The sequence below is a fragment of the Eleutherodactylus coqui genome, chromosome 6 (genome assembly GCF_035609145.1).
Source record: "Eleutherodactylus coqui strain aEleCoq1 chromosome 6, aEleCoq1.hap1, whole genome shotgun sequence".
Lineage (NCBI taxonomy): Eukaryota > Metazoa > Chordata > Amphibia > Anura > Eleutherodactylidae > Eleutherodactylus > Eleutherodactylus coqui.
The window spans coordinates 168,905,144-168,930,665 of NC_089842.1; the positions used below are offsets into that span (position 1 = coordinate 168,905,144).

General features: G+C 42.9%; 1 protein-coding gene across 1 annotated transcript in view; it reads right to left on the minus strand.

Moving 5' to 3' along the window:
- The window catches only part of MTHFD1 (methylenetetrahydrofolate dehydrogenase, cyclohydrolase and formyltetrahydrofolate synthetase 1), a 63,861-nt gene that overhangs the window by 15,915 nt on the left and 22,424 nt on the right, over positions 1-25,522 (minus strand). The window contains exons 12-16 of the mRNA XM_066608183.1: positions 24,176-24,312; positions 16,405-16,451; positions 12,272-12,379; positions 8,699-8,773; positions 2,944-3,046 (exon numbers count right to left, since the gene is read on the minus strand). Of these exons, the coding sequence (XP_066464280.1) occupies positions 2,944-3,046; positions 8,699-8,773; positions 12,272-12,379; positions 16,405-16,451; positions 24,176-24,312 (470 nt within the window). The remainder of the gene's footprint in view (positions 1-2,943; positions 3,047-8,698; positions 8,774-12,271; positions 12,380-16,404; positions 16,452-24,175; positions 24,313-25,522) is intronic.

Genomic DNA, 25,522 nt, shown 5'->3' on the forward strand with positions numbered 1-25,522 from the left:
TCTGTGATATGGATCAGAATAGGACTCATGTAAATTGCCTAATTGGTCCATACACTGTCCGTGAAACGCACAAACCGCAAACAGACGAGATATACACCCATCTGAATGAACCCCTATAGACACGTTCAGCGTGTACATTTAGAGCTTTCCCTGTGTACACACTAAACCCAAATAAAAAGCTGCAATGTAAACTCAGCCTTAAGCTTATATGTGACGCCATAAGGTCTTTATGTCAAATATACAGTAAAAGGTCATTATTTCAGCCCCAGATGGTTTGGAACAATCCTGATCATCTGTTTTTTCCCCTCTACATGCCAAACAGTCTCATTCCAGATTAGCAGGTAATTTGCTTCATCATCCAAGAATAGTTGATTCTTCTGGGCATCGGGTCCTCCGTATATACGCCTCCGTATGCGCAGTATTCCATAGCATGCGGCATCAGAGTGGAGTAAGATGGCCTATATGACTGTGGCCCTGCCGCTATGGACTACCCACTTATATCTTTCCATAGACACTAGAGTTGAGCGAACGTCCTCTGTTAAGCTTGATGCTCGTTCGATTATATATATTATAGCGTAATCGATTGTGCTTGTTACTCGAACGAGCATCACGCCGTGTTCGACCCCGCCCATTTTGGCTCCTCCCACTGACGTGCTTGTTTTGGCCCCTCCCCACGTCAATGGCAATTTTTTGGTCGAGGGAGAGAGAGACACGATCCAAGAAAGAAAGAAAAAATCTCGGCACCCGGCGTCCCACATAGAAAAATGCTCGAGTCTCCCATTGTAGTCAGTGGGGTTCGTTACTCGAGTAGAGCTTTCGAATTTTACGAAAAGCTCGACTCGAATAACGCGGACTCGAGCATTTGGGTGCTTGCTTATCTCTAATAGACACACATCTGCATATATATTGTGTATATACACAAGTATGTTTATGTACCAATTCCAATAGTTCAGAGGATGTCGGATTTTCGGAATGTTACTATGCCTCTACCTTCTATTTTGTCACGCAGTGTGGACAAGCATGAAGAATTCGCCGGTTCTATACTGAAGCACTCCATGACTGTCCGTCTTCGTCTGACCTTGGAATTACTTTATGTGACAAATGTCTCCCTTCATTGCATTAAATTGGACATTTGCTTCTTCCTCATGAACTATCGTGCTGCTGCCATTTATAAATGACAAGTGACAGAAACAAAAGACGGCAGTGAAGCTGCCATCTGCTTACCACCCCAGCCATTTCACGCTGAATGTAATCACTGACTGGCAGCAGCCATTCACTTGGTGTCACAGAACTGCTCATTACTACACAGCTGCACATGAAATCCCAAAACCTGACAGGGATTAATGAGCCCCAATTAGGCCATTATTTCTATCACAATTTCTTGCATGAGGAAAACGGTACAAAAACGATAACATATGGAATGCACTGTGCGCCTCACTGAAGGCTCCATGATGCTCTAAGCATCTACAGTGTGGCCCATGGAAAAGTAGGCTGCAGCTACCCTTATGAAAGCTGTTTTAAAGAAAATCTGTTGCCCGTAGCAACCAATCACAGCGCGGCTTTCATCTCTTATACTGCTGAGGTAAAATGAAAGCTGTACTGTGATTGGTTGCTAGGGGCAACACAGATTTTCTTTTAAACAGCTTTCATAAGAGTGACTAGTTTTCAGTCAGCCACACTAGATTTTATTAACCCTTTCCAATCCAATTTGTATCCTAGTTTTCCTAGGGGGCTTACTCTTTTTCTGCCGTCATACAACGACGCTATATGCTGGCTAAAGCCAGTACTGCATGAGGTGACATGTTGGATAGGCTCCGACAGCAGAGAGGCTGGCAATATACAGTAAGAGAACCACGACGGACGTCTTCCAACATCGAAGCTGTACAGCCTTAAATTATAATGTCTTCAGAGGTCAGACAGTGGATTGGAAAGGGTTAACCCTTTAACGTAACAAGATGTAAACTTAGGTTTCCCCGCTCTTAACCCCTTACATGCCACAATCAATGTGACATCAATAGGCACTCCGAGTGGTTGCCATGGTAAGTGGACGACAGACACTGTTGTCCAGGCCTACCATGGCTTTCAATTGCTATTGTGAGTAAGAATGCATTACAGCACTTGAAGTACTTCAATGCATTATCATAGCAATCAGAGCTTTTATGGTTCAAGTTCCCTACATGGTCAAGGCACAATGGATGAGTTTTCTCTCCCTGCCCTCAAAAAAAATAAAATAAAATAAAAAAGTTTTACAATACATGTTATGTACCCACAAATAGTACCAATAAAAACTACGGTTTGCCACGCAAAAAAACAAGCTCTTAAATGGCTGTGTCAACAGAAACTAAGAAGAAAAAAAAAAGATTGGCTTTTGAAACGTGGAGATGAAAATCCCCAAAAGTAGGCCATGTCCTTAAGGGGTTAAAATTAGGAAAACTCTCACCCTCTTCTGAAGGCGCGGTATCTCATGGCACTTTCTTGTGGATTATTGACTGTTGCAGCGAACAATTTACTGAAGCAGTCACATACCAGTAAGACAAACCGGAGAAGAACCAGCAGACTAGCAGTGTGGCAGCGGTAAGGGATTTAACCCTTTCACTGTCTAAGCTTTTAAGAAAATGGTCACACTGAAGACGAATAAAACCGGAATTAGAATAAAATCCTCCTTTGATTAAAAAAAAAAAAAATTAACATGAAGGTGCTGCGAGTATAAAGTTTAGGGTGGCATTTCCACAATATGCCACGTGTTTACTTTTAGAACACACAGTATATTGGTATGAATATATATTTTGAGGTTTTTTAAAAATCACATTTTGTATGAAAGTCTGAAAATTGTCCTGAATCCCGTCTGTCCAAAGGGTTAAGAGAACCTGTAAAATCTTATTTAAAAAGCATTCCCAACTTTAATAAAGTTGCACATATTTGAGGACATCCTCACCCACGTACCTCTCTGCCACGTTATTGAGTCTGGGTCGATATCAAGTCTTGCAAATTTCGTGATTTCGTCCTCGGTTAAAGCGGTGGGGTCAGTTTTCTCGATGCCGAGTCTCTGTACAAATTAAGTTACAGTAGAACAATGAAATCGTTCTGTTTTCCTGATTAGATTACCTATTACACCACATCAGTACATTTTGTTTCACTGAAGCCGATGTACCCTACACAGCAGCGGCCTCATACCGGGAAAGCTGCTGCAGGATTATAAAGCATGGCCGCTTCTTTTCTCACTCCTGTGTTATTGCAGCTCAGTCACATTCACTTCAATGGGACAGAGCACCAATACCAGACAAACGGAGCGGTTTGGTGCAGTTTCGGTAGGGGTGGGGCATATTTTTCTATTCCTAGTCTGTTTAACAAATAAGTTCATGATACTATCCAGCATAAAGGTAATCTACTGTCATGGTACAACAGGAAAGGGACATTTTCTCATTTCTGTTGCCAAATGACTGCAGTGTATCTTTACAAGGCTCAAGCGCTCTATACCATGAAGGAGGCTGCAATTAAGCAAGGTGATAAAAACAGGGTAATATCTTCAAGACCTTGACAATACGGATATGCGAATTGTTCTGTAAACTTTTGCAGCATGAAGAATTGAGAAGCAGATGGGACCCGATGTAGAGGATGGGGATAATGCATCACTAGATAACTGCAGATTTTCCAAAAAGTTATTGAAGGGGTGATCCAGTTTAGAAAACATATTTCCATATACCCTAATCGTAAATGGGGGTCTACCATTTAGGATCCTAATCTATCCCAGACATATAATCATACAACATTATGAACAGACGTACCTAGTTTTTTTTTATATATCACACCAGATTTTATTATACATTCCTCTACAATTAGTCATTGCACTTACTGATATTTTAAATGTAACACTAGGAAATCTCCATATATGGGGAGATCCATATTCTTTTGTTGCTATGGAGACATTTCCAAAATAGGACATCATTTGTCTACCCAGGTTGGTCGCTGAGCCAGCACAGTGTGTAAGTACATAGGCAAATACGTGGCTGTGTCGTAAACTACATTGTAGCACAATACTCCTCCATTATACTTCCAGATGTCGGGGGCCTGCAGGAGGGGTCTTGTTCATGCGCTTAAAAAATGAGCTATTCTTGCAAGGTTAATGACTGAGCAAAAAGGACAGGCGAGCATTTTCTTCGTTATTCTCACTAAAATCTGTCCTTTCTGCTTTGTCTTCAAGTCCTATTCTTGATATCTCACGGTCTCTGTTGCAATATGGCTGATCTACCAACTTGGTGGGCTTCATTGGGTGTCCAGGATTAGAAAAACATGTCTAGTTTCTTTGAAAACCAGCCCCATTCCTGTCCATGGGTTGCATCTGGTATTGCAGTTCAGCACCATTGACATGAATAGGAAAGAACTGCAATACCACTCTGCACCTGTGGACAAATGTAGCACTGTTTTTTTTTCTTCCAAGAAGAGTCATGTTTTTCTGTGCAACTTGTGGCAGAACAAACAACATTTTATTGTGGATCCAGGAAGTTTTCTGCAGAACTTCTACCTTCAATACCAATTATGAAGAATGCTCACATCTGTTAGTATTCGCTGTTCATCCTGAACTTTTTTTCTGATTAGAATGCAAGAAACAATGTGACACAGAGGCAGAACACAAGAAGAGATGGAACCAGAGGATTGTGTGTGACCGAAGAGCAATGCAGAATCATAGGTCATTCATCATCTGTAGAAAGCCGGGTTGCAAACCCCACAGGTACGGTGAAGGTGGCCATTTGTCACTACAGTAAACCAAGACGTTCTTATAAAACATTACACAAGATCAGTTTAGGCAGGGCTCACAAGATCAGCTCGGATTCTGCATGCGGCAGGCCCGCAGTGCATTCTGGCTGGTGATCCTGCATTCTGCAAGTACCTGTATTGTGGATGACCGCGGAGGCTCGCGGGTGGTCATGCGCAGTACAGGGTTCCCTCCCTTTTGTTCGCATTTTTCCACATCATTGCTTAGCAATGACATGGGTACCCACAGCCTATAAGCAATGTTAATTGCGTATGGGTTGCGGTTGGACACCTTCATTGACTTCAATGGAGGCTGTTCACGCAGATTTTAGATCAAAATAGAGCATGCTGCAATTTTTCTTCCACTTGCGGAATTCACAATTTGTATCCGCAAATGTGAAGGGGAAAAAAAAAAAAGAAGAACGAACATACATGCCTTTCAATGCCTGCGTTTTACCACGGATCATCCGTAATTCAAACATGGTCAAGTGACACTGGCTTTAAGCTGCATGGTGACATGCAGTAGTCTACCAATACAGGAATGAATGGACCCAAGTGAATATGCTGGTTACAGCAATTTTCGATTACAAGATTGCCCATGGGCAGCAAAAATTATTCATAATGCTGCAATCATTATTAAACCTTTAAATGATTAAATAAAATATGAAAATAAAAATCCTATTAACAAAAAACCCCCAAAACATTTGCGCGATTAAAACACTAGGTGGCAGCTCAGCAATGGATATCAAAAACAGTGGCGTCAAATCCCTGATGACACGTGGTGTGGAGGGGGAGACACTAAATTCTGATTTTAATTTACTAGGGAGAACAGTAGAGCAGTGCAACAATGACCACACATTTTCAGGCTAGGTAGCAATACCCCGAGGGTGGTTTCACAGGGGTGAGGGGAAAAAATATAATATAATATATATAGCACGATTTTCTCTCGATGCGATAGTCAGCTAAAAGGCAGATTATGAAACCAATGATTTACAATGGTTTCCTTTCCATTAGTGAGGTTTTCCCAAGGTATGCACAACAAGAGCGCATGAGGCTTTTTTCTGGTATCTTCATTTTGCTTCCCCATTTTTGGACTGTAATTTGGCACATCCCTGTATGCTGCTCTCCATGCTACATGGATCGTTTGTGGATCTAAAAACACTTGCTAAGCCTACCAGGATGTCAGGTGTAGGCGGGCACCGCCATTATTTGGGGGCCCCGCTTGGCACCAGGTATCGTCGATATTTTAGATACACTGGCATAATTCTATAACTTATATTAAGGTGCTGTCCTTTACAATTTATTATCACTGATGAGATGTTGAGATGGAAAAGGAAGGCAGCTTCCACGGGTGGAAATTCAGCGGGAAATCCCGCCACGGAATTTCCCTCCCGTCTGCAGGCAGCCTTAGGCATACAAAGAATAGAACAGTTTAGCTGAATAGATTTTCTTCTGGATGGAAGTTTTCCACTATTTCTGAAAATCATTGCCGAGCTGCCACCTAGTGGCTTTAACGAGAGATGAGCGAGCATGCTCGGATAAGCCAGTTACTCGAGCGAGCCTCGCTCTTCTCGAGTAACTGCATTCTTGTCAGAGCGTGCCAGGTGTGGGGGGTGGTACACTTTAACAGTACTAATTATAAAATCTTATATAAGGTGATTCACTAAGAAACGCAAGCATTCCTCAACTTTTTAAAGCGCTTTTCCAGGCAAAACCTATTGGACCTATCCTCAGGATCTACCACTTTGGTTCCCTGGCGACGAGCTCATCACCCGGCCCGTTGACAGTGCAGTGTGTCAGATAAGGAATGAGAGAGGAAGTGCCCTAGATGGCTTCACTCCCAATGAAATCATTGGGAGATGAAGTGGCTATTAGACTCCCGGGTCCGTCGTAGGTGTTGAAAGTGACAGTACCAGAAGTGTAATAGCCAGCTTCATCTCCCAAAGGGAGTGACATCACCTAGGACAGTTCATCTCCGGTGCTCTATGACACACGTCTGGCTTGCTGCACCGACAGTAGGCCAAGTGATTAGCCCTTCGTCAAGTCTGTGATGATTAACTATGGATGAGCTATCCTGAGTAGAGGTCATCAATATAGTTTTTGCCTGAAAAAAAATCTTTAAGTTTTTATATGGTTTTGACCTTGCAGGCTGCAAAACAAGGTCTGCCTAGAGAATATGCTGAAAATGGCCACTCCAGCATCCAAGCACTTTTGTGTCCGAACCGGCATATTTGTGAAGACATCTGCTAAGTTATGAGTAGAGATGAGCGAGTATACTCGCTAAAGGCAATTGCTCGAGCAAGCATTGCCTTTAGCGAGTACCTGCCCGCTCGAGACGAAAGGTTCAGGTGCCGGCGGGCAGGGAGCTGCAGGGGAGAGCGAGGCAGAACGGAGGGGAGATCTCTCTCTCCCTCTCCCCCCCTCCCCCCTACTGACTGCCGCTACTCATCGCTCCCCCGCTCCGGCACCCAAACCTTTCGTCTCAAGCAGGCAGGTACTCGCTAAAGGAAAGGCTCTCTTGAGCAATTGCCTTTAGCGAGTATACTTGCTCATCTCTACGTTACGAGGAATGTTTTTGTTTCCTAGTGAGAGAGTCACCCTGTATAAAAAGTACATGCTAAGAATGCTAAGAATGTTTTCAATCCCTTCAATGAGTATAAACCACTATTTTTAGCGATTTCTCATTAATATGCAGAGCTTCAAGACACTCTGTTACTAATCCAACTGAAGCATTACTAGAAAACAAGAACATATTGAATAAAATGCAATTATGCCAAAAAGCACGTTCCAAGAAAGAAACACAAACTGCTCAGAAATAGCAGCAACATAAATACTAAGAACTGGTTCCCAAAGGGAAAAAACACACTAATAGCAACATTTTAAACAGATTTATGCAGTGTTCTTTGGAAGAAAGTGCCATTGCCCACAGCAACCAGTGGGGATGCAAGTGTTCTTCTGGAAAAGGAGTCTGAACTATGGATTCCATTATGGTGGGCATCCGTATTATCCTGCAGGCAGCGATATGCCTTACATCAAAGCGGAAAGAATTTAAGAAAGAAACATTGTCAATGAGGTGTGTCTTTATATGGTCTAACACTGCCAATACCTATTGAACGGTCATGGTACGCGCCACTATGACAAGGAGGAGTGGAAACATGCAGTTGTCAATTTATTCATACATTTCAAAAGAGTTCTTGGAAAATCTGCTCCAGAATTGCTAGCATGCGTTCACACGTGGGGAGTTTAGTGCAGATTTTACACTCTGGAAAATCAGCACAAAATCTGCAATATGTGAACATACGCTTAGTTTATTGGAGACACATTTCCTCAGGCTGCCTTCACGCTGGCGAGAATATCACGCAAGATTTGTGCTTATCGCACAAATATAAACCCTACTCTTTTGAATGGATTCATTCACATTAGCAATGTTTTCCTGCATGCCAATGTGATGCAGGAAGCACGGCCAAATAGCGCCCACGCCAGTGTGAAGGAGCCCTCAAACAGACAAAAGAAGCTGTGACAAGTGGTCTTTAAGTCTAGAAATACAGAGGGAACATTTTTTTCCCTAGATCCAACAAGAATGCCCATGTTTTCACCTAGAAGAGTAAAAGATCATGATCCATGCATCACAACACTTATTAAACAGCTCAAGAGCGAGCTCACACATGGTGGAATTTTGAAATGTTGGCATGAATTCTGCAGCCAAAATTCCACAAAAGTACAGCACAAACCCCATGGATTCACAGCAAAAGAAATTCACAATGGAAAATGATCATGCTGCAGATTTTCAAGTCAGCAGCATATTCTATTTTTTGCAGAGAACTGATGAATTTCATTCACTGTGTAATGCAATGGGTGAAATCTGCACCGAAATCCACAACCCAGTGAGTAGTCTGTGTGAAGATTGGAGATTCAAACAAGTCCTCCATTATGTTGACCAACTTACCTTAAGCCTTCTGATCTGGACATCTGAAAATTTGCGTACTCCATTAATGCTAGGGACAAGACGGTTGTAGAGAGCCTGGAGGATGACAATAGTTTATTAGAATGAATACAACTCTGTAAAGCACAATCCAGAGATGAAGGCAAATATCCTGTCTCGGAGGTGAAAGGGGTTGTCCCACTTCAAGCTATTGATGAGCTATGTGATTGATAGGTCATGCATATCAGAGCGACAGGGGTCTGACACCTGGTCCCCAAGGGTTTAGTGGTTTCCCCCAGGCTGGTGTCTTCGTACGGAGCGGTTTTGCTTCAGGTAGCAGACAGCTTCATACACTGCACAGTGGCTCAGATTGATGCTGCAGACTGAATGAAACTCAGGCTGCAATACCAGTCCAGGCCACTGCGCAATATACAGAGCTGTCTGCTTTCTGCAGCAAAAACACTGACCCAGGGAAATGGCTGATCACCAGGGATCCTGGATGTTGGACCCCTGCCGATCTGCCATTGTTGATCTATCCTGAGGATAGGTCATCAATAGCTAGAAGTGGGACAACACCTTAAAGTATTGCTAAAGCCAATTTACAAATTACAAAATATTAAATCTAGTTAGGGGAGAAATACAAAAATGGCTGTAAAAATACACAATTTATAACATACATCCTTATACAATCTTTACATCCCAAGTTAGTACTTGTATTATTGTCCAGGACACCACAGAGTCAATAAAAAGGCGTGCTACACATGTGGCCAAAGTAATCTCATAAAGCCCTAAAGGCCCCCTGCACACGGGCGGAAATTCTGCGGCGGGATCTCCCGCAGAATTTCCGCCTGTGGCCGCTGCCATAGGATTGCATTAGAAAAGGCAATCCTAGGCAGACAGACGCGATTTGTCTGCATAAAGTTACACGCGGAAAACAAGTTGCGGCGTGTTCTATTTCTGTGCGGGACTCGCAGAGGCCCATACAGAAATGTCAGTAGTGCCAGGCCAGCTCCGCTCTGCGCATGCACCAGCTGGCACATCACAGAGCCAGAGCCGCGGGAGCCACACTGGTCCCTGCAGGGGCGCGGGTAGGGTCCCACTGTGAGAATTCTCGCAGGGGATCCGACCTGGCTGTCTGCAGGCGGCCAAAAGACAGAGGGTGGGCACACTACAAGTTCATAGCAATAGCCGTATTACTTTAATGAAAAACACATAGGGTTTTTAGGTCTTTCAGGGTTTGCAAGCTTGTTATCAGATACACCCATAACAATTTAGCCAAGCTCCTATTAACACAGAGAAGACAGTTATGCCCAATTTACATGGGACGAGCTGTTGGGCAAACGATGTCCGATACTCGTCCTAGTGATCCTCACTGTTGTGCTGTTACACAGGAGGGAGTATTGCTTGTCACTGAAAGCCTTGCCGGCATGGAGGCGGTGTGACTATAGAGCGACCTCACCCGCCCGCCTCCATTCACAGCAACCAGACCGTTCAGAAGTTACAAACTGCGATTTACACTGAACGGCGTGTTGTTCAGTTGCTGCACCTATTTACATAGGATGATCATTCAAATTCCAGCGGGAGCTTGAACCGATTCTAAACAATAATCATCCCGTGTAAATGGGCCATTGGCTTGGATTACTACATGGTTCCTGGTGGACAGCCTACATTTGTTAAAATACAAATCCCCAAAGCTTAGGCTGGCTTTACACAGGACGACTATCACGCAAACAGTCACTTGAAGAAAACGAATGTAAGCGACAGTTGTCCCATGTAAACTGCCCACGATGAACAGTAATTTGCTCACTGTCGCATCATTTCAGCTCATCTGAAAAAATTTTTCATGGATGACAATTGGCGTAAACAGGCAGTCTTTCAGTGATTAACCGATAAAGTTGCAGGGAGGTGTGTGCTTCAACGACTGCAAAGCTGAACAAGTGGCTCTGTGTAGAAGCACACAATCAACATTCATTTGTACGCCAACAACGTGCTATGGCGACAGCTTCCAGCAACTATTTAAAGGATGCAAATAAGGATGATGGAAAAAATACCTCCGCAGCGCCACCTTTTGGATGGCAGCATTCCTTACAAATCAATGCGACTTTCAAACAAGTCTTAACATTGATTGGGAAAAGGAAACCAAGCCAGTAAACCATACACATATAGCTGTTTTGGGGCGTTTGCCCCTCATCAGTGCGCAGTAGGTTTCTGGCTTAGCTCATGAGAGGCCTGCAATGTGGCTCCTGTGTCATGTCTCCTTAAGGAGAGCACCCAGAAAGTGTGTGGAGACACCTAGCTGGCGAGTCAGTCAAGGGATGGTATAGTCTCTTCCCAAGAAAAGCACCCAAAAGGGGCGTGGGGACAGCTAGAAGGTGAGTAAGGAGACTTATAAGACCTTCACAGACTTGTTGGTTGCTCTCCTTAAGGAGACATGACACCCCTATTTAAATACTGTATATACTCGAGTGTAAGCCTAGTTTTTCAGCACACTTTGTGTGCTGAAAAGCCCCCTTCGGGTTATGCTCGAGTCAGGGAAGGCTTAAAAAAAAACAAGCAAAAAAAACCCCCTCCATACTCAACTCCCAGCCAGTGTCTGTCTCCGGCGGTGGTGCGGTAGGCTGCTTGAATTCTCTTCACTGTCATCCGCCGCCGTCAGCGCTGTGTAAGTAAGAGCTGTGATTGGATGGAGCGTCAGCCAATCACAGCCGGTGCTTGATCATTCACAGCCAATCAAGCTGCTTTAGAATTCTCCCCGCTGTCATCTCCCTGCTCGGTTTTCAAATCCCCTGCCGTCAGCGCTGTGTAAGTAAGCGCTGTAATTGGATCACAGCACTTTCTTACAAAGCACTGACAGAGCCAAGCAGAGAGGACAGTGGGGAGAATTCAAGCAGCTTGTCACACAGACACAGACGCCGGCTAGCTCAGCTTATACTGTCAATAGTCAATAAGTTTTCCCAGTTTTTTGTGGTGAAATTTATTGTCTCGGCTTATACTCGGGTCGGCTAATACTCGAGTATATACGGTAATTGTCCAGTGTAAAGCCACCCATGCTCTCTCCCTATGGCGCTGCTGGAGACTAGATAGGCAGGACTGCACCACTGATAAAAAGTAAAAGGGACGGTGTATACCCAACCATACTCTTATCCTGTGGCAGAAAGACAAGACAGCCATCGCTCCATGCAGCTCCCCAAGCTGGCATGAAGCAATACATTTTTCTTTACTGACAATGGATATGTATGCCTCTTATAAAAGGCACCCCTAACTTTGTTTATGAAGAGGTCACATTAATAACATTTTAAATAAATTACACGTCCTGTACACATTAACACTGTAGTCATGATAAATTCACTAGAAACATCTTTAGACTAGTGTGGCAAGCGCTGGATGTTTTACAACTGTATAGAAGGTAATTGGTTTAGTCACTTGTAGCATCCAATACATAGATAACTGCATGATAACATAAAAGAGGATAATGAGCCCCATATGTGCGACACAGACTGTGCTGTACTTAACGTAGCAGAACAGTGAAAACATTGTGGAAACCGCATGTTCGCTTTGCTAGTGTTCATTTTAATTGGTGCCAGAACAACCTCTCACCTTGTCAGACTGAGTCAGCTCATGGAAGATCCGTGCGTCAATGGCAGCTGCCACTAGGTTGTTAGCAGCTGTTATGGCGTGTATGTCCCCAGTGAGATGGAGGTTAAACTGGAAGTAAACAGTGATTGGAAGTGAGAGTTCCTCTAATACAGTTAAAAGGCTCAGAAAAAAATCCAAGGCAAATAAGATATCTTATAAACTCCATGTAATGAACGCATTATTTTATAATATACGCTGGTAATCGTAGGAGTGTAGGTTATCATTTGACTAGAAAGAGTTAGAATGAAGTAAACATATATTATGAACAACCTAGTGTGACCATATATTCATTTAAATGTAACTCCCAGTAATGAGATAGTGCCACTCTTAACCAGAAATTGACAACAGACACTCAAAATTCCCAGGAACAGTAAGGCAGGGTTCACACAGGGCGGACTCCCGTCGGAAATCTGGCGGTTTGGCCGCAGCAAAAACCACGAGATTTCCGCCGGGAGAACCGCCTCGGCCGCATGCTTTTCCGTTGCGGCCGGCGCTCCCATAGAGGAGAGCGGGGCCGCGACGTAAATAAACAAAAAAGGGAAGGTAAACAGACCTGCTCAATCTTTGGAAACCGCGGCTGCGGCGGTTTCAACCGGATTTACCGCAGGGGATTAGCCGTCCCGTGTGGACGAGATTTCTGAGAAATCTCATCCACATGGCCGGCTAATCCCGAGATTAGCGGCCGCGGGTGGTTTTGCCGCGGGCGGATCTGCTGCGGCAAAACCGCGGCAAATCTGCCCTGTGTGAACCCAGCCTTAAGGATTGAACAGTGTGCATGAATGTTTAGTCATGCTAGATATTTAACCACCATTCATGCACGCAGCTACAAACATACATTTACTTATTTAACCAAATGGATCCACCACTCTACCCCCCCAAATCCATTCCAGCATTCTGTACAAACATATATATTAGGAGATTATATTGCAGTTTCTTCTATTTCCAGTGAACGTGACTATATTTTTATAAACATAAATGGTCAACACACTGAGATAACTTGTGGTAATATGATAGCTAATGTGATAACTAGCAAAAAGTCTGAATCACTTTATTTACCTAAAACGTTTGTGCTGAAAAATCCCTTTAAAAAGTGCTGGCCACAAGGTGCTTCCCTTCCTACTAATTTGCTGTCCACTGCCTGTTGTCATGTGACGCATGTCTCTAGTAACAGATATGGACCAAGAACAGTAAGTGGAAGAGGGCTACTGCTAATAGTAAATGACTTACTCTGTTAAAGATACTGGAATCTCCACTGCTGAGTATTTCTCCTACATGCTGGGGTTATTTCTGTGTTCGTGCTACAGAGAGCTAGAAGCAGAATCTGCTGGATTCTCCATGGACAAGGTACATACCACAGCACAACAACTTAACTCTTCCCATCAGTTCAAGAAAGACTGAATATTACAATAGACATCTTTCCTTGAAGACCTACACTACACACGTCTGCCTCCTGCAGACACCAAGCTAAAAACTGATCAGCAAGGTGTCTGCAGGAGGGGTATAGCTAGGAGGAGTTAACGCTTTATGTTTAGTGTCACCTCCTAGTAGCAGGAGCTAAACCCAAGGTTTTCACTGTGTCCCCCAATGGTACGGAGAAGAAATTAGAGATACAGCTAGCAAAAAGTGATGCTAATACAGGATAAAACTCACACAATGACCAAAAATTCGGTTATTCCCCTCACATGCTTTTTTCTTTTATTTTGAAAAGTCATTTGAAAGTGCGGGTAGATTTTAATTGAGTCTCACCATTTATGTATGAAATCGTATGTACGGGACGAATACCTTGCTTACTAGTTAGATCCAACGTGTCTTAAAAGGAATATCAGTGGGATTCTAAGCAATTATGATCACTTTCCTTCCACAGAATAAAAACCAGAACTCTCATAAAAGCCTAATACAATTTCATTTAGAAGCACTAAAAGACATTTAGGGAGGGATGATCCTTGAAAAAGCAAACGATCATATAGAAATGTGAGAAACGCTTATCAAAAGAGAAATACTATAGGAGAGGATCATATAGAGTGAATTAAACTGCTAAACATTTTAGCTTCTCTAGCAGAGGTCAGAGGTAAAGGCTCCAAATCATTTTAACCCCTTCCCTCCACAGGACGTACCCTTACGTCGTGTGAATGTCATGAGATCAGAAGAGATCTTGCGCCATCAGCGGACGCCGGCTGTCACTAATAGCCGGCCTCCCGCTCCAACAGCGGGGGTGCATCGGAGGTACGACCCCCACTGTTAACCCCTTCCCTGCCACGACCTATGTGGTTCGCAGCATGGGAAGGGTTCACAGAGGGGGTTTTATTGCAGAAAAGTGGAAAAAACAAAAAACAGAGCAACAGTAGAAATGTATTGTGTCATTTATGCTGCATGATTAAATGCTGTTTAAAAAAATAAAATCTAGGGCAGAATGGATGTGTCTTCTCTCCATCATAAAAAAAAAATAATAAAAGTTTTACAATATAGTCTATGTACCCAAAATTGGCACTAATAAAAAAAACTACAGTTTGCCACGCAAAAAACAAGCCCTCTTACAGCCGCATCGACAGAAAAATAAAAAAGTTCTGGCTTTTGAAAAATGGAGATAAAAATCTGGCAAAAAGCGTCGTGTTGGGGTTAACCTGACCTCTAAGGTATAGTCTACTCGGTTTAGAAAATTTTGCTAAAAATGAAGTCTCTACCATCAAACTTTAGGGTGCTTTCGCATGTAATTATTTATCGTTCGCACAAGCAAACAATGTCAGGCGTTCACTTGTGCAGCTTGGATATATAGGATAAATGGTTTGCTCGCCAAATTGTTCATATTCGCTGTACCAGTGAATGAGAACGACTGGACGATCGGCCTTTAACTCCTTGAGTGGCGGGTTTCTTACCACCCTGTCGTGCCCACCATGGCAGTTTTTTTAAATGGGCCAATCATGTAATGTCGACTAATTTTCCAGTTGCGTTCCAAGAGCCATAACTTTTTCATTTTTCCACTGACGTGGCCATATGAGGGCTTGTTTTTTGCGGATCAAGTTGTACTTTTTGATGGCATCATTTTGGGGTATATATAATGTATTGCATAACTTTTGTTAAAAAATTTGTAGGGAGATTGGGGTGGAAATCAATGGAGCCCTAGAAGGCCTTGTTTTTTGCAGGATGAACTCCAGTCTTCATTTACCTAATTTTTATCGCTTTTTATTCCATTTTTTCTAGGGGGCAAGATTAATAAAATTTGTAATTCTGGCATGTTTTTTATTTTGAGTGAGTTAGCCAATCACAGCATTAGCTTTCTGAAGGCGGGGATTTCAAGCCTCGCATCCAGAAAGCAATGCTTTGTCGGGGACAAGGAGGGAGTGACAGCCTGTAGTAGCGCCGCAGAATTCCAGGGAAGGCGAGTACTGTTTTTTTTTTGACACTTTTTTTTTTGTATACCCGGCGTATAAGACAACCCCCAACTGCAGAGCAGATTTTTTGGGGTTAAAAGGTCGTCTTATACGGTAATCCTTCCGCCTAAACGCAACTTTAACACCAACAGATTTATCAGTTTTCATGATTTCTTAGGACGACACTTTTCTCATCCATTGTATTCATTGTGGTTATAATAAAGTTTGGTAAAAAAAACTCAAAGATATTTCTAGATAGAAGAGAGTCAAAAAGTATTCAAATGGCGTATTTTGGCATGTAGATTGATGCATTTGTTGTTATGCTTACGCTGTGTGTCCCATTGATTTGTAATGGGAGACAGTGTCCCCGTCTTCACGTCGCGTTTGTTTTCTGATGCGTATTTAAAAAGGAAGAAAGAAAGGCAACATGTCACCATTTTCAGATTTTGGTTTTGCAATGATGAGGGACTTAAAAATACGTATTGCCAGGTTTGGCCATGTATTTTGAAACGTAAAAACCAAGAGTTTATCCATACTCTAAAGAGCATTTTGTATGTGTGAACCAACTAAACATGGCATTCAACATCTTAACTTTGCAGCGCTCAGTTAGGATAACTCAATTTTAAGACAGTTTCCTTAAATAATGGTATATTCAATATTTATCCAGTGTAACATAGCTAAAGACATACATATGTTTAATTATAGAATGCTGGAATCTGGACTAACCTCTTCCATTGGAATAACTTGTGAATATCCTCCTCCTGCAGCGCCTCCTTATGAACAAAGAAAGAAAAAAAAAAAACGTATTCAAGTCAGATTAATTAAACCCTGCACAAGGTAAAATATTGCATATTCTGTCTAGCTGTGATTATCTCCATCATCGGATATGCCATGAAAGCCAGATCACTGTGGGTTTGATCACAGGGTGGTTCTAAGAATGGTGGTGCCTGGGGGGGCGGAGCCTGGCCGGAGATGTAGATAGTCGCATCTCAGAGTAGCTCCTGCAAGATCCGACATTCCCATCCTGTTAACGGGACCCAGAGACGCCGAAAGGCAATCAAAAAGCAGCGGAGACACAGTAGCAAGCTCCGGAGACAGAACAGACAGCAGCAGAGTTAATGATGCGAGGCAAGGAGCGGGGGAAGGCAGATGAAGCCGGCGGCAGGCAGAAGCAACATGGCGCCGGAGGGAGGGAGCCGAGAACGCTCATACCGCGGCCCAGCACAAACAGTGCAGACACAGCACGTAAACTGGCAAGGTATGCCAGGGAGGAGGGGGGCAGAAAACAGGACTCCATAAGCCCTAAACAACAGAGGGGAGAGCGGGAGAGCCCACAGAGAAGCACACAAACGGAGGGAGCAGGAGGGGAGGAAGAAACTGCAGACACAGTACATGCAGAAAGTGACAAGGACAAGGAAAAACAAAATAGTCTACATGCTGTACAAGATCATGCTGGAAATAAGCAGGAAGTCACAAGTCAGGCAGACAACCCCAACTACAAAAATAAAGGTGCAAACAGTGTCAATCCAGACGAACACTACACAGAAGACAGCATGAATAATGCAAGCAGCCCAGGCATATGCACGCACAGCGAAAATCACGCAGACACCTCAGAAAGCACTATACGAGACACCTCCCAAAGTGCAGAAGATGCCGCCAAAAAAGATCAAAGGCAGGAGGACGAAAGGTGCGCCAGGGAGCCTACGTTGAAAGAAATATTCAGCGAAATCACTAAAGGCAACGCATCACTGAACAACCTTAATATGCAGATGGGGGCGATGCAAAGTAATGTAAACCTGCTACGGCAAGATATGAGGAAAATATCAGAGCGTCTGACAGAAACTGAACAACGTATAAGCGACGTAGAAGACGCAATACAGCCGATGCAGCGAGACGTGGGAAAAAATCTGCATGACATACAATATCTACAGAACAAGGTAGACGACCTAGAAAATAGGTCAAGAAGGAACAACGTGCGGATTGTGGGCCTCCCAGAAAAGACGGAAGGAAGAAACCCTGCAGAATTTTTTGAAACATGGCTGCCCGAACTGTTCGGAAGAAACACTCTAACTGCAATGTTTGCAGTCGAAAGAGCCCACCGTGTACCGACACGACCCCTCCCCCCGGGGGCTCCAGCCAGACCGATACTCATCAAAGTACTGCATTACAGAGACCGTGATACCATACTCCAAAAGGCCCGCGAAAAGGGTGAAATCCAATATAATGGCGTGAAAGTCTCCTTCTATCCAGATTTCTCCACGGAAATACAAAAGAAGCGAGCAACATTTGTAGAAATAAAAAGACGACTGCGAAACCTACAAGTGCCCTACGGGATGCTGTACCCGGCTAAACTGAGAGTGGCGGCGCTGGGCACGACACAATTCTTTGAAAACCCAAAAGATGCAGGTGCCTGGATAGATCAAAATGAAGAACAGATTCGGAGGGGAAGATCGCCGCGCAAGACACCATGAAGAGGCTGCACCTAAAGAAACGTTCATGCAAAGGGAACCGAAAATTTCTGAAAGGAGCTCCTGGGACGACAGGATGCATCGCGTAGGAGAATGGAGGACTGGTACCCCGATCCGATGAGACAACGGATCAGTGAGTTACATGTTGGGGGTGTCTGTTGTTTGGTCTCTCTCTCGCATATTAGGGGAATATTAGATAAGATACAGTTAAAAGGGATAAGGTTAAACGATAGAAAAATGATTCAGGGTGGGATAAGGGGAAGAAATGTCAACGTAAATGTACAAATGATAAATGTGTTGCAAATAACGAAAATATGTATAGTAAATGTGGATAAATATCTGTACTGGGGGATGTGGGGGACCAAACCAAAATGTTACTGGAGAAGCCCTATGCGGAGAACAAACAGTAATACACATACACATATACGGGGCGACACGGGCGAGACACAAATACAGAGATGGGGACCCTCCCAGTGCGTCTCACTCATAAAAACAAAAAGGGGTGGTAACGCCCAGAAAATAACAACCCTGCGGAAAACAAAAAACAAGGAAAATGGGTAGTAGGATAAGGGTCGTATCGTGGAACGTGAGAGGTATGAGTGACCAGACAAAACGATCAGCAGTACTGCAAGTCATCAAGGAACAAGGCCCGGCTATTATATGCTTGCAGGAAACACATTTATCAAAAGAAAATACGGACACGTTCAAAATAGGGGGGATGGGTCAGAGCTTCCACTCCACACACACGAGGTACTCCAGGGGGGTCAGCATAGTGGTACACAGAAATATACCGTTTAAATGTCTCTCACGAAAAATTGACCCAGAAGGCCGCTTTATATGCCTACACTGCAGAATCTACAACTACACATGCATTATAGCTTCAGTATATATCCCGCCACCATATAATAACATGATAATGAGGCAAGTTATAGGATTCATAACAGATAAACCGGACATTCCAGTCCTTATCATAGGCGACTTTAATTCGGTCATTAACCCTGCACAGGACAGACTAAGGGCAGGAAACGCAAACGAAGAAAGGAACCTGACACCACTAGGTAAACTAATAAACGAGATATCATTGATAGACATATGGAGAACACGGCACCCCACAAACAAACAATACTCCTGCTACTCATCCACATACCAATGCTTATCTAGAATAGACCTAGCGGTAGGGAATATTCAGATATATAGAGATATAACCTCGATAGAATATCTACCAAGAGTTGTTTCTGACCACTCCATCCTACGTCTGGACATACAGCACAGTAACACTGTGAGTCATTCCCAAAAAAGATGGAATCTGAACTCGCACTGGCTAAACATATTAAACAAGGAAATAGTGAAAAAAACACTAGAGGAATACTTCATATTAAATAAGGATACCACAAGTATGACGATTTGCTGGGAGGCCATGAAGGCATATATGAGGGGGGTATACATACAGCAAATCACACAGGCAAAAAAAGGACATAGAGAAAGAGGGCAAAAAATACGAGACAAACTAAAAGAATCAGAAGAAAATTACATAAAAGAGAAAACTATAACAACACTCAACCTATGGAAACAAGCCCAAGAGGCCCTTAATAAATACGTCCTAGAAACGGCAGCCACTAAAAATGGGTTCAGGAAACAGACATATTATGAGGAGGGAGAAAAAACGGGACATATGCTGGCAGTTATAGCCCGAGCACAAACCAGCCCCACATACATCATTGAACTAAAAGACGCACAAGGCGAGATAGTCAGGGACGCAACATCCATAAGAGAGATTGCACGGGAATTTTACTCCTCTCTGTATTCCTCGAAACTGGAAAAAACGGTAGAACAAATCGAGGAATACTTGGCGGATATAAGAACACATAAATTGACGGAGGAACAGAGAGAGTTTCTAGATGCACCAATAGACTTGGAGGAGATGCAAGAGGCAGTAAAAGATATGCAAAATAACAAGGCCCCAGGGGAGGATGGTTTCCCAATAGAATTTTACAAACAACATGCAGACACTTTATTACCACAACTCCTGGAGACATGGGCGGGGGCGGAAAAGGAAGGGGAACTACCACAAACAATGCGAAAAGCAAAAATAATAATTCTGTTAAAACCAGAAAAGGACCCCCTGTTGATGGACTCGTATAGGCCGATATCGCTGTTAAACGCGGATGTCAAAATTATAGCAAAAGTTTTAGCCAAGCGGCTATCACAAGTGGCATCCACCTTGGTGCATCCAGACCAGAGTGGGTTTATACCAGCAAGATCAACGGCAACGAACATCCGTAGAGTATTTCTAAACCTACAAATACCCGTAGATAATACCGGAGACAGAATCATATGCTCACTGGACGCGGCCAAGGCGTTTGATAGCGTTGAGTGGCAATACCTGTGGAAGGTACTAGAAAAAATGGGCTGTGGCCCAATATTTGTGAGACGAGTAAAACTCCTATATGCTAGAGCGGAGGCGGATGTGTCCATCAACGGGGGGTCATCAGAAACATTCCCACTACATAGAGGGACAAGGCAGGGATGCCCACTATCGCCACTCCTGTTTGCACTTGCAATAGAGCCCCTAGCATGCAAAATTCGGTCACACCAGGAAATAGTGGGATTCATAAGAGGAAACATGGAGGAGAAAATCGCTTTGTATGCAGACGACGTTATTATTTTTAGGGGACAGGGAAAAATCTTTAGAAACCACGATGCAAACAATAAAAGAATTTGGAGCCTTCTCAGGACTCGCTATCAATTGGACCAAATCCGAAATACTATCAATAGACACCCCAGACATGCAAGTTGCCAACAGAGAATTAACCCTGAAATGCACCCCAACAATTAAATATCTGGGAGTTAAAATTACGAAAGAGGTCAGTGAGTACGGGAAAATAAACCTGGAACCACTTATGGAAAAATGGAAACAAAAACTTCACATATGGAAAAAACTACCCATGACAATCATAGGAAGAGTGAATCTTATAAAAATGATATGGATGCCCCAATTACTGTATCTAATACACAACTCCCCACACTGGATAACACAAAACTTTTTCCACAAGGCCAAGGGACTGTTTAGAGAACTCATATGGGGAGGGAAGACACCTAGGATAAAATTAGAACTGCTATACAATTCAAAAGAAAAGGGAGGATTAGCCTTGCCCAATCCGTTCTCGTACTTCATGGCCTCCCAGCTGCAACATCTCAGGGGATGGGAGACAGAAGAAACACACGACGCTAGTTTCAGAATCCTTAAAAATCTCTTTAACGGATCACATTTGTTTGAAACCCTGGAACGTGGAGCGTTTAAAAAAAACGGTCAAAGTGCCCCCACACTATTATTGATACATAAAATATGGTGGAAGACCAGAAACATGCTTGATATAAAAAACTGCACACAACATACCCCCATATGGAATAACCCGCACCTGCCAGAAATCAACAAGCTAAAAGGATTCCAAGGGTGGAAAGACAGGGGAGTTAGGAGAATGGATCAGATACTGCAGGGGGGGGAACTAAAAACCTTCGAGCAGTTAAGGCAAAACCACGACATCCCCAATAGTGACTTTTACAAATATCTGCAACTTAGACACGCTATACAAGCGGAAAAAAACACGGCGGAAATAACAATGGCAATAAATATAGTAGCGGACATAATAGGAAAAGCCACCACCACAGCGGGGAAAATATCTGTACTATATTCCCATATACAGGACACGGTCAATGCACACAACCCGTTATCAACAAGAGCAAAATGGGAGGCAGACATAGGGCCCATTGAGGAGTCGCACTGGGAGGAAATCCTACAAATGACACCCAAGCTATCTCTGAGCGAATCACACAGAGTCTCACAAATATTTCTAATACACAGAGTGTACCGCACCCCGGCCTTCTTACACAATATAGGAATGAGAACCTCCCCGATATGTGTAAGGTGCAAAACCCACACGGCGGACCTAATCCACATGCTATGGCGATGTCCGAAATTGCACAGATATTGGATGGGAATAAGAAATGCAATTAACGCGGCATTTGGCATACGTATGGACTTTACACCATACGTGTGCATTCTGGGATACATACAGGATCTAACATTAGATGATCATGAAAAACTAGCGGTAGCCAGACTATTGTATATAGCCAGAAAAACAATAGCCCAGCGCTGGTTGGACGAAGAACCACCCACGCTGGGAGAATTCAAAAATAAGGTCAACCAAATTTTACCGTGGGAAAGGAGTATTTACACTAAGCGTAAGACCAGTCAAAAATATCAGGACATATGGCTGAGATGGATACACGCCCAGAGCAGTAATGTTGGACCAAATACATAGGGAGTGGTGAGCCGTGTGGGGAGGCACCAGTAAACCGGGGATTTACTAAGACATAACAACGTATGTAATGGATATATATAAAGTTTATTGGGAAATGTAGAACAAATTACAGACTCGATATACAATAAAATAAAGTGGTAAGGAGTAATAGGGAAAAGTTAAGAAAGGAGGGATTGGAGAGAGAGAGACCGGGCAACGGGCAAAAGAAATATGACCCCCCCTCGAATGCAACAAAAAATCTAACCCTGAATCAATAAAAGAAAACAGCAAGAAGATAAGCAACACGAAGACCAAAGAAGAAAACAAATATACGTTACATGAACTGCTATTATTGTTTACAACACAACACTGTGTTCATTCAGAGACAGTTTACCCAAAGAACAGAACGTTGAGAGAGAGATCTTAGGGGGGGTGGGGGAGGGAGGGGAAACCAAAGATTTGTTAAAAAAAAATGTTTTAAAATATGCAAAAGGTGAAAAAGTTTAATAAAAAATACTTTAATTAAAAAAAAAAAAAGAATGGTGGTGCCTGACATATCTATTCCATAAACCATAATAATCCTTTATGTGAAGGCTGATTACTGTTGGCAGTTGTTGCTGACAGCCATTTAATGTGAATCAGCATAATCATTGTATAAATTAAAGGGGTATTCTGGTTACAGGACATTTTTTTTAAAGTTTTCAACCCATCCACTGAATGGGTGAAAACCGATAGATCGGTGGGGGTCCAATTGCTGGGACCGGCACAGATTCCCAGAACGGGAGTCCTGTTTCTTCCATCTTCCTCACTTCTTGGTTGCTTTTTCCATGTCACTGAATGGAGGGCAGGTAATACTGAAACAAAAAGGAGCAGCGGCTTCCCTTACTTCAAATGACATGTGAGAAGCAATCAGGAAGTGAGCAAGATGGAAAACAACAGGAACCCCATTATCGAAATCAGCAGAGATCCCATCAGTCAGACTCCCACCAATCAAGCCAGCGGATGGGTGAAAATATGATAAAATGTTCCCTGACCAAAATACTCCTTTAAGTTAGATTTCCTAATACAATTTGAGGCACAAAGTGTCACTATTTTCAGGCTTTTAATTTACAGTCAGTGAAGGAGAATACTTATTTAAGGCCCATTTACACGCAAAGATTATTGCTTAAAAGCCATCGTTTCACTCTTCGGTTGAACAATGATTTTTAAGTGAGCATAAAATCCATTGTTCAGCTGGAGAGAAGATAACAGACAGCATCCTGTGTTTGCTGTCCATGGTGATGTATTCTCCATGGCAGCTGCTGATTACATTGTATGCAGCAGAGTGCCCGTGGCAGCACAATGTAGCTGAATGCAGAGGGCAGACCACCTGGTGTTTTCTGCATACAGCTCCTGGAGGTTCATTTACATGCAAATAAAGGTGATAAACCGCTAATAGACATTAGTGTCCATTAGCAGTTTATGCAAATAAGTTGCTCAAAACCTATCTTTTGAACGATTATCTTTACGTGTAAATGGGCCTTTATATTCACAAGAAGCAAATCTGTACACAGCTAGACACACCCTTAGGTGAGAAACCAATGCAACTGTATCCAGTCTACACAATACTCTGAGCTAAACACATCAATAACAGCTGCACAATGCTACAATGTGTCAGTATGGAGTCCAATCCTATTCACTTTTCAGCTGGGAGCTTGGATATAAAAGCAAAATACTTTGTGAAATTACCTTTAATTCCAAATGTGGGTCCCTGAGATGGCTGCCTGACACAGGCAAATACATTAAGGTTCAAATGAGCTCCCATAGCCTGAACCAAGCCAACAGTGGTGGTGCTCTTTCCTTCTCCCAATGGGGTTGGTGTTATACTGTAAAAGAAAACAAAGCAAATACAAGAAAATAAGTACAGAAATACACACATGCTACATAAAATACTGCAGATCACACACAATGGCTTCAAGTTCTTCAATGAATTACTTATCTATTGCACCTTCCTAAAGTGGAGCTGTCATGTCATTTATGCATCCTCACCGAGAATAGCATAAAGTAGCGACATACCTATCAGCATGGGTTTATGAAGGGTCCCTCCTGTCAAACTAATCTGATCAGCTTCTCCAAGGTGTTAAGTTCTAGACAGGACCGGGGAGAGTCATTAAATCTCGTATATCTTGATTTTTCAAAAGAGTTTGATACCGTGCCGGATAAAAAGATAATGCTTGTTCTGGGTGAGAATGTGTGTAAGTGGGTAAGTAACTGGTACATACTCTGGATCATCATTACTAGTGAGGTACCACAAGGGGCAGTATTAGGCCTTTTTTTTATATATTTATCATTGTAGAGGAATTGTACAGTAAAATCAGTATTTGCAGATGATAGAAAACTAAGTAATTAAACAAGAGAGGACAGTATATGGTTGCAAATGGACCTGGATAAGTTTCGGTCTTGGTCTGAAAAGTGTCAAATGAGGTTTAACACTGATGAATGTAAGGTTATGAACATGCGCAGAGGAAATACATGTCAGTATTACACACTGAATGGGAAATCCCTTATGAATACAGAAATAGAAAATGACATGGGGATTTAAGTCAACTGTAAGCTTAACTGGAGCAGCAAGTGTCAGGCAGCTGCTGCCAAGGCAAATAGGATCATGGGGTGCGTGAAAAAAGACCTAAAGGCACATGATGAGAACATTGTCCTTCCTCTTTACAAGTCCTAGGTTAGGCCACACATAACTATGCATCACTAAATATGGGAACAATACAGAGATCCAGGACTGTAGCTGACAAGGGGGAGTCCTTACGTCTAGAGGAAAGAAGGTTTCTACACCAACATAGAAGGGGTTTCTTTACTGTAAGAGCAGTGAGACCATGGTGATCAACTCGCTAAAAGTTTAGGAGGGGCACGGACAAATTTGAGTAACAATATTACATAGTCTAGTCAATGATTACTTTAGAAGGGTTGGTGATCCAGGGATTATTCTGATGTCTCTGCCTTCCTGCCGTCACATATTTCTCTGCAAACCCTGACAAAGAAAGATCACCATCGACTCAACGCTCTGATATCCCAGCTAGAGATAAA